This window comes from Sciurus vulgaris (assembly GCF_902686455.1).
Source record: "Sciurus vulgaris genome assembly, chromosome: 11".
Classification (NCBI taxonomy): domain Eukaryota; kingdom Metazoa; phylum Chordata; class Mammalia; order Rodentia; family Sciuridae; genus Sciurus; species Sciurus vulgaris.
The window spans coordinates 92,683,956-92,699,797 of NC_136472.1; the positions used below are offsets into that span (position 1 = coordinate 92,683,956).

General features: G+C 40.2%; 1 protein-coding gene across 1 annotated transcript in view; it reads right to left on the reverse strand.

Moving 5' to 3' along the window:
• MAML2 (mastermind like transcriptional coactivator 2) overlaps positions 1-15,842 on the reverse strand; it is a 334,343-nt gene that overhangs the window by 91,771 nt on the left and 226,730 nt on the right. Inside the window, 1 exon segment of the mRNA XM_079101919.1 lies at positions 12,363-13,997. Coding sequence (XP_078958045.1) covers positions 12,363-13,997 — 1,635 coding nt within the window.

A 15,842-nucleotide genomic window follows, 5' to 3' on the forward strand; every position in this document is an offset into this window, starting at 1 on the left:
TACTATAATAAGATGTATTAGATCTTGCCTAAAATTAATAAATAAAGAAGTAGCAGGTATGATAGCCATTTAGAAATACAAGGGTAAATACCATTAAGGACCAACTTAAAATGATGAAAGTAAATTCCACTGGAGACTAAGAAGAGTAAGGGAAGAGGGGTCAGGGAACTGCTTCCGAATATAGCATCATCTGGTCTTTTAAAATTATGTGCATGTGTTACTTTGGTAAAAGTAAAAATCAGGGGCTGGAATTGTGGCTCAGTGGTAGAGAACTTGCCTAGCATGTGTGAGTCACTGGATTTGATCCTCAGCACCACAAAAAAATAAATAAAGGCATTATGTCTATCTTACAACTAAAAATAAAAAAAAAAAGAAAAAAAAAGTAAAAATCAGATTTAAAACAGAGAATAATTGCATTTGGAGTTACAGAATAAAACTGTAACAAAGGAAGTAGGCCAGGCCTGAGGACTAACAGTAAAATACTTAGCAACGAGTTTGGGTCTAATTCTTGTGCTGCTCCTACACAGTAAACCTCATGTTTTACAATTCTTATAGCAGCTAACATGGTTTGCTGCATACAGGCAGCACATAAACATTGTCAAGCAACAAGTAATATGCCAATTGCTGATTTTTTTTTCATGATGATTTTGAATGTTTGGTCTGGAGAGAGAGCTGTATGGGGAGAGGGTATAAAATTAGAGTACATTGAGAGGTTTTGGAAAGTCCTCCCCGAAATCTGATTCTGAGGTAGCACTCATCAGGTTTAATGCACCTCACACAATGCATGGGTTCATCAGAAACTCATTTCAGAGAGCTGATATTTGAGCTAGGCAATGTAACAGGCATTTTAATTATGCATTGCTATGAAGTCAATAAACTCTGTTCCTGAGTAGGTGGGAGGTGCCACAGAGAAACCAAAAAAGGTAGGGCAGGGATAGGAAAGTACTGCTCCCGCTAAAGCTAAGCGTGAAAACCATTGAAGTGGTCTTCAGAAAACACTGTATTTGAAACCACATTATCTCAGCTTTCCAGATAAAAGACTACTTAGAATTAAAGTCTAATATTTTGGCCTCAGACTTTATAATCCAGCTTAATAACAGAAACATCAAAGTAAATGCATAGTGTCTTTGCAAAATTTCCAGTGGAAGATGGAGTCCATTATGTGACCTAATTCTCCCGATGATAAATGTACCACTGAATTCATTTCCAGGAAAATGTTTGTCTCTCATACATGGGCTTATATGCTTACTTTTATATTTAACAAAACAAAACAAAACATCTATATCCCCACAGAGCTTCTTTATGCCTTAGTTGCCTGGAAACTCAGTTAGAGGTGGGGTGTTTTGAAAATCCCCATTGCAGTTGTCTGAGAACTTATTTGTATTGTTTCATTGGAAAGTTGTTACTTTGCAAGAAGAAGCAAGCTAACATTTGGGAATTGCCTATAAAGTGCAGACCTTGTATTCGTTGAATGCCTCATGGGTTATATCATGGAAAAATTTCAAACAATTCTGTAAAAAAGGTGTTCATTTTTGTTTTACAAATGACACAGTTGGTCTCAGGGAATTTAAATAACTTAGTCAAAGTCATATGATTGTTAAGATGCTTACAACATTTTTGGAAGTAATATGTAAATTCTCAAAAACATACATTTTATATTTAGACTGATATCAGAAATTATTTAAACTCATTTCATTTTCTTTGATTTTTGAGACCATGTAGGGAAACACACACACACACACACACACACCATGACTTCTTTCCTTTCTTTCCTTTGCCTTCCCTCTTCTTCTTGCCCATTTGTTGATAATTTCTGTCAGATACTCTGTTAGCCCGTGGAGGTAAAAAGAAAAAATGAATTACTACAGACTCTGATCCAAGGAGCTTGAAGTCTAGTTGAGAGGTTAAGGTATGGACTTAATTAACAAGTAAGGTAGAAAGCAGTGAATACAATAAAAAATAGAAAATGTTTTATGAATTAAGGAGGAATAAGAAATCCCCTGGTCCCAATTCTCTAGGAATTCATGGTTCGGTGGACCAGAAACCTAAACAAGATCATAATAACATAAGATAAGACCTGAACTAAGTGAAGTCTCTGCACTGTGCTGGGGTGTTAGAGGAGGAGGAAATGCTGCCTGCTTCATAGCTTGAGGAGAGGTGGTTGCACAGCATATGGGCACTCAAGAAAGGGGTGAAGAGGATAGAGGGCTGGAGACCCCAAGACCCACAAAGCACTGTCCTATATGGCGGATCAAATGGGATCAGGCAGTGCTTGGCCAAATGGAGAGCTGACGCCGTGAAGTAGAACCCCAGAGAGTGGTGAACCTTGGGTGAAAGGTGCAATTCTAGGAAGGATCCTGGCAAAAGCAAGAGAGATAACTGTAACCCCAGCTGCTGGCCTCAGCCCCAAGAAGAATGCAGCAAGGCAGAGCTGCCTTAGCTCACTGTCCCAACACTATTGGGAGGGAAAAGGTAGCTGGAGGGAAGGAGGGTGAAGGGAGGATTATAATATTCAGATCATGTGTGTGTCAGCAGCAGATGGAGTAGAGGTAGAAGGTGGCTGGTTATGTAGTATACCAGAAATTCCACCTGGGAGGAGAGAAATAACTTATGATGATCACTGAGGTTCTGCGTCTGATTCAAAATGGGTCTCAAAGAGGTAGAGAGTTGATGGAAAGTTACTTTTGAAGGATGTTGAGGAACTGACATGTTTGAAAATGGAAAGGAGAGAGTAAGATAAAACAGATACGAATTGATGGAGTCAATCCTCTGGGAGCAGTGTTGGACAGAGGAGAAAGATGTGAGGATGGGTGAATCCTCAAAGATGCTCTGAGGTGGTCAGGAGCTTCCATGGCCTAAAGAAACTTCAAAATCTCTTAAGTGTTCTTAGCATATAAATATTGTGAAGGTTTTTTTTTTTTTTTTTTTTTTTTTTTTTTAAGTTACAGTACTGGGGATTGAACCCAGAAACTTGTGCTTGTGAGGCAAGCACTTTACCAACTGAGCTATATCCCCAGCCTCATGAAGCATTCTCTACACTGCAACTAGAGTAACTTTTCTAGAGAGAAAATCTGATTCAATAACATTCAGCATGTTTGAATTCAGCAACTACCTTATGTTAGAAACAAGTTATATCTTCATAAAAAAAAAAAAAAACAGTATTTTTTCCTACAACTTTTTATTGCCTTCAGGATGATAGAAAATAATCACTTAGAATATCCCTGATAAATCCCTCAAAGATTCCTCAGGTTATAAATCAGTTCAGTCTCCATTAAAAGTGCCTCTTCAGAATTCTCACCCACAGGTTGAGCCAGGGGGCAGCTGAAAGGGAAGTGTCTTGCTTCTAGCTCTGACAATAGGAACTGGAACTGGAAGGACTGGGACTTCAGGTCCTTGGGCAAGTAGTGCTTTAAAGGCAGACTTGGTAGACTTGGTGAGGAGGGAAGAAGAAGTGCCAGCTCCTGTCTACCTTCTGAGGAAGAGGAAGAAGAGGTATTGTTTTGATGTTCTTAAATCCCAAGAATAGGGGAAAGAATCAGGGATCCATAGTATAAGTCTGACAAATATGTTCTGGGCCCTAGAACATAGTAGAGGACTAGAGATTGGAATACAGTGGTAATCAAGACAGCCATGTCCCCTCTTCAAGTAACCTGCAGTTTAGCTGGGGAAAATACACTCAGGAATGAAGTTATATGAGGAATGACACATACTTAAAGAGAGGAAGGAGAGGGAGGTCTCAGAGCCAATAGGATGGGAGCTAATCCAGATCTGAAGGTCAAGGAAACCTTCTAGAGGAAATAACTGCAGTCTCAGCTAAGATACTTTAGGGCTAGGTTAGCCAGAAAAAGTAGAGCAGAAGAGTATTCCAGGCAGAAGGAACAGCATATGTGGAGACTAGAGTAGGGTATGTGAGAGAAAGCATTGTAGTTTTCAAGAATTAGAGGACATTTATTACAGAGGAAACTGAGACCAGTGTATGAGTTTGGGGGAAGGCTGTGTGGATTGGAGGAAGAGAAAGGTTGGTAATGAGATACAGAAATCGGGTGTTTGGCAAGAGCCAGATCACATAGAGCTTTATAAACTACATAAGGATTTATTGAGAAAATTAAGACCATTTAAAGGTTTAAGCAGCTGACATGATGAAATTCCTGTTTTGGAATACTCACTCTGATTGCACATTGGCAGGACCCAAGGAGGCCAGCCAGTTAGTGAGCACCTGAGGCAAGAAGGGACAATGGTCAGAAGCTTTCTGGATGTGTTCTGCCCATGGGCATGCCCATTCGGCATTCATGAATCTGTGCCAGAGGCTTGTGGGACATGGGATGGGCCTGCCAGCTCATTAGCCTCAGAAGTCTCTGCAACATGGATCCTCTTCTGGGAAATGTCTTCATACTTACTGCCAATAACAGCTCCAGTGGCTCCAGGTCCCTGCCCTGCCCACTTCAAGGCTTGCCATGGAACAGGCCTCAAGGTCAGGGAAAAGAGGCTAGATCAGTCTGTAGGGAAAGGACGAAAGAAGAGAGAAGAGAGGAGAGAACTAGATGAAGACCCAGAGACAATAGAGATGTGAGCCAAAGTCCAGAATGTGAGGCACACACACTCTTGTGCTTGCCTCTCACGAACCCATATGTATACCTGTGGACTTTCAAGAAGAACGACCTGTAATTCCAGTTACTCTGGAGGCTAAGGCAGGAGGATCCTAAGTTTGAGGCCAGGCTAAACCACCTAGCAAGACCCTCTCTTAAAATAAAACTTTAAAAAGGGCTGAGAATGTAACTCAGTAAAAACACCTACCTGCCTTGGGCTGGAGTTGTAGCTCAGTGGTAAAGCACTCACCTAGCCCATGTGAGGCATTGGGTTTGATCTTCAGCATACATACATACATGCATGCACACATACATACAATAAAAATTGTGTCCATCTACAACTAAAAATGAAACAAAACAAAGGGCAAAACAAACAAACAAAAAAACACCTGCCTTGCCTTGCCTAGTGTACACAATGCCTTGTGTTCAATCCCCACAGTACCATAGAAAAGAAGGGGGAAAAAAAGGGAGAACCCAAATAAGTTTCTGTTTGTGAAGTTCCTTTCCTAAAGGTGGAGCTGAACTTAAGCTCCTGTGAAACATAAACTGTGGAAAATGTTTGTGATTCAGGGTGAAGGGAATTAACAGAAGAATGAAAGGGAAACTCAGCACCCCCCCCCACCCCCCACTCCTGTTCTTTCATCCTGGGAGACCTTGAAAACTTGATTTTGCAGGATGCACAGGAAAGCTGTCGTTGGCTTCCCTCTATTATGCTCAATTCAATTTATTGCTTGGAGAATAGGGCACCATTTTATTGCTCAGATTCATTGCATCAAATGCAAATATTAAGCCAGGGTTCTCTAATTAGTATCCAGAGAGTTGCCTCTGTGTGTGTGTGTGTGTGTGTGTGTAAGTTGGGTCTTCCCTGCTCGAACAACAATGTAGAAGAGTAAGATGATTCACTCACATTAGTCTCTCTGATGCTAGCAGTCTAAACATTTGTACATTCTTTTGTTTCAGACCTAGAACTCCTTAAACACTTTCTGAAATCTCAAGTCTTTGTGCCTGATTCTAACCATTAATGTGCTAATTTACTGATTCGTGCACTGACTAAACTGGTTTTTGCTTCCTTCCATTTTGCCAAAGGAAACCACTTCTCCCTTCTACCAAACCAATAAGAACTGACTGGAAAAGGCAAAACTAATTAGAATGGGTGCAAAGGGGATTATCTGAGTCACCTACATTAATGCACATTACAGTTAAATATCTGTCAGATTTTCCATTAACCCTCTTTCATTTCTAGCTCCAGGATCAAATCTATTTCTTAACCCTACACCCTTTCGTTCCCTAGTTGAAAACTTGGTATTCAACAGGCTAAATTACACACTAATGCTTTAAATGCACAGCTCTTCTTGATGGATGTGACACACAAAGACCTTGGAATGAGAATAGAAGCCAGTTCCCTGACTGTGGAGTTGAACCCTAGGTATTAGGATCTTAAGGCTAACATGTTCTTCTTGTTATTGTGCTTATTTCTTTACTGAAGGATACAGGAGTCGTTACTTTCATTAATTAACTCCATTGTGCTCTAAGCTATTACACACTAGAATACCAAAATAAAGTAAAGGGAAAAGTGGAATATCTAGCAAATCGAGTACTACTCTGTAAAAGGTTAAAACAGCATGTTTACCAATTGAACTCGTTGACTTAGGGAAAATGCCTCTGTGATTTTTGCCATACTATATTGAGTTGTTAAGGATCAGGACAGTATGGAGTATACATCCAATGGGAATCTAAGTGGGACAGACACCTCCTTCAGGTCAAAAGCTCATTAAGGGGAAGGACCATGCCTTCTCAATCTTTTAGATTAAGTGGGTACAAAGGGGGTCATTTAATGCTTGAATCCCCAGTTTTCAACACATTGTAGGTGCTCAATACACTTTCATCATATGAATGAATGATTGCAAAAATTATGATTTTACCCTACTGGAGAACTGAAAGTGACTCTGAATGGTTTCTTAAATCCTAATGCATGATGTTAAATTAAAAGAGAGAATAAACAACTTTTTAACAATTAAAAAAATCTAAGAAAACTCCAGAATGCTTTGCTTTAAAAACTAAATTTCATGCCCTCTTCCTTGATTGTTTTTTATTTTTTAATCTTCATCTGGGATAAGAGGTATAAAAAGTCCACCAACCAATTAGTCTAGCAACAGAAGTAGGATAAATCTGAAATATGATGAAAATAGCTCAATTTAGAAATGCTGATTATTTAATTTTTTAAAACTTTAAAATGCTCCCCCTTGCTGCACCAAGACTTCATCTTTGTTCTCAGTTGTAGCATCAGTATCAAGAATTGTGCCTGGCACAGAGCAGGCATTCGATAATTTTATTTGAATGAATGAGTGGAAGCTATTGCCAGAGTTAAAATGGAAGGCAGAAGTCAATTTATCCTGGAATCTTTACTTCATTGCTCCTGGTAGTACAGGAAGCTTAGAGACCAGATAAACAAAGTCAGTGAATTTGACTGAAAATCCCTTTCTACAGAAGAATTCATTTAAATGTTGCCACAGATAGTGTTTTTGTCTAGCAATGTAAAGAATAGTAGAATTTCAAACCTCTCTCTCATTCTCTCTCTCACACACACACCCTTATTGCACAATCCAAACCTCCTCTTCCAATTTCCTTAACTTAGGCAGCATAGTATGTAGGCAGCCCTAGATTTTAAAATCAGACCAATTATTAACTGTAACTCTGAGTGAGTAATTTGATCTTTCTGGGTCTCATGTCTTCACCTGAGTAGATGATAGGTAATGTCTATCATTTGGGTCATCTGTACACAGCACAGGGTTGGTGCTAATGTTAAAACAAACAAAACAACAAAATCCCTCCTGCTAATTTTTCCAATAAAGATTTTTCAGTTCCAATTATATGAATATATGTATCTGGAAACTGACTCTGCCCTGCATCCATCAGTGTCATGGAGTACTAAAAACAAATTTTTCTTTCCTTGTAAACTTAGAAGACAGGTGATGGAATATCCTGGCCTGACACTGACATCCCATGATGTGCCTGTTGTCAACCTTTTCCCCTCTTGCCAAGACCCAGCCAAGGTGCCATGACAGAGGTCACCAAATGGTTAGGAGTCACTTGCAGGGACCACTGGGTTTCTTCTGGGTCTCTATCCCATCTTCACTCTAGATTTCATGTTGTTTATTTTTGCCTTTGACCAGAGATTTGCCATCATCTTTTGGCCTCATACTTGGGTCTTGAATATCCTGCTTTCTAGCCTCTGCAGGACTTTGGCTTGGTTTTGTCTCACTCCTTCCTGATCCTGACTTCCTCTAATCTTGTTCAGGCCTCTAAAGCAGAACCCTGACACTAGCCTAAGTGAATGAACTTCAGCCAGCCTCTAGCTCCAGCAATGGCCTGGCTTGGACTTTACATTATTGCAAAGCACTGAATTCTAGATTTTTCTATTTAAATGGGAATTTTAGTTGATACAGGTTTCTATCTTCTTTCTCTGGCACTTTCACTGCACAATAATAAAGATTTAGGAGTACTGTCAGTATATGTGAGCTAAAGTGATTTCTCCACCACCACTCAGGCCAGTTTGAAAACAATTTTCTGAGTATTCATCTTTAAGATCAGATATGCAGTATTATCTTAAAGAAGAGGGGAGAAGGATGTTAGGATACTTGCTGAATTTATCCCAAGGTTAAATCAAGTAAAGAAAGATTGACTTGGCTGGGTAGAGATGCTGGGGTGAGGTTCATAACAGATGATTGGGGAGCTTGGCTTTAAACTAAGGAGAAAATGTACAAATTTATGTTTCAGTCATAACAAACCATCCACTCACTGGCTGCCTTCCTTCCCAGAAGTTTTAGACATGGGAGAATTCTAAACTGAATATAGAATCTGCTTGAGTTGCATGGATCTAATGTTAGAAAAATTCACACTTTTTAAGTGACTGTATAGCTGCAGAAAAGATTACTTTTTCATTCAAGTTGGTAAGGACTTGAATTGAACCCCCTGAGCCCTGGTCAACCAACAACTCTCTCACACTTTATTAAGTGTTCAGTAACATAAAGAAAATAGGCGATGCACATATTGTATCCTTCTCTTTTCCTTTCCCATGATCTTCAAATTGGGAAGAGAAGAAGTTATAACCAGGAGGTATCTCTATTTGCCAAGCCTCAAAATATCAGCAAGACAAGAGTCCACTGAAAACAATTTATAAAACATCAATGCCATTCCAGTGAAGCCATGGAACAATAAGGATACATTCAACAATTTGATTATAGTGCACCACCCCCCCCAGACATTGTTCACATCAAGGAGACAGGTATACAGGAAAGGGAGATGAGTCTGGGAATACCTCAAAGCAGTCTCTGCCTGTGCCTGGATCTACACGAGCTCAGAGTTCTGAAAGAAAAACCCCTGTGTGGCATCTACTGAGTAAACTGCAAGCAACCGATCAACAAATTCAACCTACCATTTGTAGCAGACAACCAAGATTTGTACCATTTCTAAGATTAAAGGGTTCTAGTTAGTAAATCCCACAGTAAATATTCCCATGTTTGATGAAAAATGAGTATGACAAGCAGGAAAAAAAAAAAAAATCACTGGACTAGTATTTTCATTTAAGATGCTTTAGTTGACAAATGTAATAGTTAACTAATTCCCAATCCCTTCTTCCCATGACTTTGGTCATGAGTCACAGGGACTTAGCTGTTCTGGCATAAGAATGAGCATCCTTATTGTCTAGTATAGATGGCAATGTTAAAACTATTCTAAGTTAAGAATAATTGGCAATATACTGGATGAGACAATAAGAATCAGAAAAACCTTAGAAAAATGTACCTGGAAATTGCTTCTCAAAACTATCATCTTGAGAGACAATTCATTTATTTTCTTTATTGCTTTCAGAGAAAGTTCACATACCACCCTTGAAACACAGCCTTGCCATATCATAGTTATTCCTTGGTTTTGACCCAAAGCCGCATTACCCAGTTTTGACTGTTTTCAAAAACCACCCTGACAGGATGAATATTATTGTGTTGGCAATAATCTATAAAATATGCTGTAATGCTTTAGAGGTGATCCCCAGAGAGAATTTTGTAGCTGTACCAAACAATAGCACCATTATTAGCATGTACACAGCCCTCAGCTGGATGCCTTCAAGAGGGCAACACTTACTGATTACAGAACTCTGGTCTATTTGCTTAAAACTCAGATATCAGACTTTAGAGTCCCACTTCTGGGTCACACACAGAATTGCTGGGCTGGAAGGGACAATGTGGTTCCATCTACACAGCTGGAATAAAGCATTAAATGGGAAGCTAGTGCCTGCCTGTATAGAACAGGTCTTTAGAGTGATATGCTACTGTTTCTACCAGTTTCTAAGGGTCTTCCTGAAGTGAAGAAAATTTTCTTGGCAAAATATGCACTGGGAAATGTGAAAAATGATTCCAGGCCCTGGAAGATATTTGCTGATTTAGCCATCAGCACCCACTGGTATGCTTAAGTCTTGGAAGCCTGCATGCAGACTAAGAGGTCAGGAGTATGTGTGCAGTTGCTGATATCAACTCTATGTTCCAAAATAGGACAAAGGATATTGGAGGTGGCAGGGAAGTTCCCAAAAAAGAGCTGATGGGACACAAACAATATATATTTCCTGTTGTAAATTGTTTACTTTTGTTAGTTCCATAATATTTATCTTCAGGAAAGTAAACTATCACACACATTTTTATAAATTTCTTTAACAGCTCTGAAGTTTAACGAGGTAAGGTTTTCTTCATCCCCCAAAGTCTTAATCTTCTATGGAGATTATGTTAATAGGGCTCAGTATAAGAAGAAACCCTTTTTTGAGAATCCTCACAACAGTCTACAGAGTTCATTCATTTCTCAACAAATCCAACCTGTGAGTGGTATATCCTAGTGGCTGAAAGTGTAGACTTTTAAATAAACCATCAGAGTCCTGGCTCTGCTATTTAATATCTGTGTGACCTTGAAAAAGTTACTGAAGCTCTCTGTGCCTCAATTCTCTTACCTGTAAGGTGGAAATAATGGTACTTTCCTCATATGGGTGAGATAAAATACCACCAGTAAGAGTAACAGAACTCATCCCATATATTATGTGCTCAATAAATGCTAACTCATTACTATCTTATTATTTACAATTTCCATTTGTATGATCAGAAGTCTGGATCAAGAAGTAGAAATTGCTACATTCTTATACTGCTGCACAGGGAAAGAGTTACAGATAGTAATATACAGTAATACATATTGCTGTATATATTGAATTTGTTTCTCTATTACTTTAATCCAATGATACTCCTATGTAAAAATAGTGCTTGTTTAAAAACAATATTTTGATATTTATGGATCTTTACATGATAATCACAGTAATAATCAATTTATTCCAGACTTTGGGCTAGGAATTATCTCATTTTATTCTCAATGCAACCCCAGCAGATACCATTACCACCCTCATTTACATGTGAGGAAGCAGTGCAGTCAGGCTCAGCGAGTGACTTGAAGTTACATGCAGCTAGGCATGTCAGAGTAAGATCTGAACCTGTGTTCATCCAAATCAAATACCCTCACACAACACTAGAAAGCAGTTTCACAATTTGTTTTTAAATAATCCTAAAATTTCATGTTCTTATGTCTATTTATTTATTTATTATTTATTTTGGTTTCTTAACTGGATAAGAGCTGAAAATCTTACTTGATACACAGCTTCTGAATCCTCCTTGAATCTAATTTTCTCTTGGCCCATATCTAGGGCAAAGGCCAGCTTGGACACAGTCTGTGGAGTTCATGATATTCTTTTCTGGGCAGCTGCCATTAAAACTACTTTCAGAATGCTATTGGGCTTAGGGTCAGCTGCATCATACTGCCCCAATATATAGCTTTGTAATGTGCTATCTTGGAGCACGGACACATAATGTGGACTTGTCAAATAACAAGTCAAAGCAATATTCAAACTTTCTTCCTTCCAGGAAGAGTTTCCTCCTTCCAGTTCCCTGGGGATCAGGGCTTGCTTGCCTGTATGTGCTCTGAAGGCACAGTGCTCTCTCTTTATGCTGTTCCTATCAGGACATAGTAAATATCTATTTTATGTAAATCAAAGGTCCTGAGGTAATCACAGTTAACACTTAACTCAGGCACTACTTTCTCCAGAAGCCTCCGCTAATTTCCTCTTGCTAGGGAAGATACCCTACTTCTAGTATTAAAATGATAGCTTTTAAAGCTTGCCACTCTTTTCCGACTGTGCTTGTAGACAGGGGTCATGTCTTATTTGGGGTGCACATGCTCCACATGCACTTATGGGAGGATCTATTATGACAGGTTGGGCATTAAGATATTACAGTTAGTGGTAGAGGTTTAGTTCAGTTATTGAATAATCTTCATATCACCTCTGGCCTTATTCAGCATGAATCACAGTGTCTTACACATGGTAGGCACTTGGGAAGTGGACATTGACTCAAAGACTGATTAACTGGTTGGATGAATGAACATCAAGCATATCAGAATCTGGCAACTGGATAATATCATGAAAGGCATGAGCTTTATTGCAACATTCTTTTTTAAATAATGAAACATTCTTAATAAGTAAGAACCTTTGATCATTATACAACCCAATAACAATACTCCACAAGGAAATATCAGCCCTTGCCTTTAGACACCCTAAGAGAAATAGGCTCATGAAGTCTTCATGTGAACCTATCAAGACCACCACCACTTCTAGTCTTGATCATGCCCAACACAAGCATAATGGCCAAGCTAAATGATCTCTGGAAACTCTGTTTGGAGTAGTAGAGCCCTTACCTGTCTGTGTTGTTGGGAGACTTGATAGCCCAGTCCTGGGATGGACTGATTCTGAATTTTCTGAAGCAGGATCTTTTGCTGAAGTGGCAGAGGTGACCTTAGCAAAGGCTGGTTTGATAAAGTTTGGGTGGACTGTGATGGTGGTTGCTGCTGCTGCTGCTGCTGTTGCTGTTGCTGCTGCTGCTGCTGCTGTTGTTGTTGATGTTGCTGCTGCTGCTGCTGCTGAGCTGAAATTGAGCTCTGCTGTTGCTGCTGCTGCTGTTGCTGCTGCTGTTGTTGCTGCTGTTGCTGCTGCTGCTGAGCTGTCATTGAGCTCTGTTGTGGCTGTTGCTGCTGCTGTTGCTGCTGTTGCTGCTGCTGTTGCTGCTGCTGTTGCTGCTGTTGGGTATAGTGTAGGAGAGAAGGCTTGTTCTGGGAAGGCAAAACAGAAGGCATCTGCTGGTTTGCTTGATCGGAATTAAAATGGAACAGAGGCTTGGTGCTGCCATGACGGGACTCCAGGGCTGGGAGTGGGTTGTTAATAAAACTCCGGCTGAGATCCTGAGGCTTCTGTTGCATGAGCACATCCAGATGCCCACCCGGGGCTGAGGGGCTGGCCTTATAAATGTAGTTTGCCATTACTTTTGACTGGTTGCTACTGCCAGCTACCCCAGACATAGGGGAGCCCTGTGGGCTGAATGGCTGTTGACCAAAAGAAGGGCTAGGGATTTTCTCCTGCCCGAATGGACCTGGGGATGGTCCAGCAGAAGAGGGCAAGGCTGACCAGTTGGTAGGCTGGTGCTGCTGCTGGTGCTGCTGCATCCGGGCATGTTGTTGACGATTGGCAGCAATCTGTTTGAGTTGTTGAGCATGGGATACTTCCTGCCAGCTTGGCAGGGCCCTATTTGCTGGGCCTGACACTGTCTGAGGCTGAGCCTGGCCCTGAGGGACCGTAGGGATTGGGGATGAAGTGGAGAGGGCAGAGTTGGCCATGGAGAATGCAGGCCCAGCTGATGGGGGCCTCAATTGAGGAGAGCTGGAGGGGCCCTGAGTCAGGCCAGGTGAGTATTCACTTTTGATCACCATCTTCTCCATAGGCAAGGAGGGTCTGGGAGTGCTCCTCTGGCTCTGTTGACCCAAGTCAATGTTAAATGGGTCATCCTGCTTTATGGTGGCATTGATCATGTTCTCCAACTCAAGGTCACTCATGGGAGGCACAGATATGTTAGTCAGTTCATTGAAAAGTTCCTGCAGCTCAGGATCCATCAGTTGCTCTCCAGGGTCATCCCCATATCTATTACTAAAAAGATTCTCCTGGGGCATTTGGCCATCCATGTGCTTACTGCAAGACAGAGTCTCTCCTGGCTCTTTCTTCACTTCCTTTAAGCCCATGTTAAATATACCATTGCCGGGAGAATGTATATGGGATGGCAGAGTACTAGTCTTTCTCGGGGGTGCCTGGCTCATAGGCAAGGCCCCTGGCATAATTTGACTTTGTCCATTATTTACTTGGAGGCCACCTTGTCCAGTAGAGAGGCTCTCCCCAACACGGATTCTTTTGATATCAAGGAAAGAGTTGTCAACAAAGCCATTGGGCCTCTTGCTGTTTGCAGGAGACAGGTTAACTACCTGTTTTCTTTTCAAGGAACCCTGGAGCTGAAGAACAGAAGGGGAGGGGAATGAAAAAGAAAAATATGAGATATTAGTTCAGTTATCCTTTAAATCAAGATCAACTAATATTTAAATGTTCTTTCCATATACATGAAGAATGCAGTTTTTAACAAAAGCACAATTGAAGCACAGTCTGGAATATAACGAAACTCACAGTAGCACAGAGAACAAAGTAACATGTTTCCGGAGGGATAGGTCAGTTAAGCTAAAGATCGCGGCGAAGCCATGATTAGTTGGTGCACAGGCCAAGGGAGGAAGAATCCTTCAAATACATAAGGAGTTACTCACAGTACCCAAGGTTAGCCACTAAATCAAGTTGTTTTCTGGAACAGGCCAAAATATTCCTCCTGTGTGCACACACAAGCTATAGGTGATCAGCATGCACACATTTTTGCTCAAGTTTGATCTAAAGCTGGGACAAAATTCTAGTTTTTTTTTTTTTTTTTTCCCATAGTTTCAATCCCTTCATCATTAGTATACTTTAAATAGGTAATTAGAATAGTTCTTGGGTCCCAAGAGATATTCTATCTGTTGTGCATCTATTTTCCTTCCATGATGAAACAGACCACTCACAGTTGTCCCTGTGCTCCATGCTGACCATTCCCAGATTTCAATCATTTTAACTGAGATCTAGAATGTCTCTGTGCTCATTGCCCCGGCTCTTTCATGCTAGAGGGGGTAACATTGTGTGGACACACAGAGTCATGAGATTACCATTTATTCAATGAGATACTCTAGGTATAGATTTTTCAGGAACTCCTTTCTTTGGTTGTTTGTCTCTAAATCTTGTAACTAAAACCAAGGTGTTGAGAGGTGGTACCACACAGCTGTTAGGAGCTCATATTCTGGGATCAGACTAGGCCAAGTTCACATGCCAATTCTTTCCCTGAATGTCATGTGACCTTGGCAACTTATTTATCAGAGCCTCAATTTCCTGATCTGTAAAATGTGGGCAAGAGCACTTAACTCATAATGAGGTAATGCATATAAAGGTTTAACACAGTGCTTGCTGTAGTAACAAATCAATAAACTGTAGTTTATATAAAAAGCATGTCTTGCTATATTCTGAAAGGGAACATATCTCCAAATGGCAACATGTTTAAGTAGTTCAGGAGTGTTAACATACTTCATTCACTAACTCAGTGATCACATTGTTCTTTATAAAACTTGAAAGTTATTGAGAAAGGTTTAAGGACCATACACTCATGCTGATAAATTTATTAGAAGGATAAAGCATTCATCATTGGGCCTCCGGTCCTTGTTGATTTGTCTCTAAAGTGAGAATCTATCAATCAAAGTGTGACTTTCCCAGTGCTGCTGACCCACTTTAATTATTTCATGTTTGCTCAGGATAACAATAAAACACCTGAGGCATAAATACTTCCCAGGTGGAAAATTCTACCACTTCTTTCTTTCCTTCACTTCTAACTATTCTCTCACCCTCCTGAAAAGTTCTAGGTAGCCTAATCAAGAAAGGAAAATTAACTGAGAATACATTCTATGCCAAACGTTTTAAATATGATGATTTCATTTCCCTTAATCTGTACAACTATTCCATTATATAGGCAATATAACCCTTGTTTTATAGATAAGAAAACCAAGGCTCAGAGAGATAAAGTAACATGCCCAGGGTCACATAGCTGGTAAGTGGTAGACTGGGCTTTAATTCAAGGTCTGTGTAGTTCTAAAGCCTGCGTCATTTCCACTCTATTATGGTGGAATCAGCTTGTCCACCTAACCCAGTGTCCACCTAGCATGAAGAAATCAGAGGCAGTGAGTATAGACATATCTTAGACCACAGGCAAAAAGATGAAGAATCTGGAAAAGGAT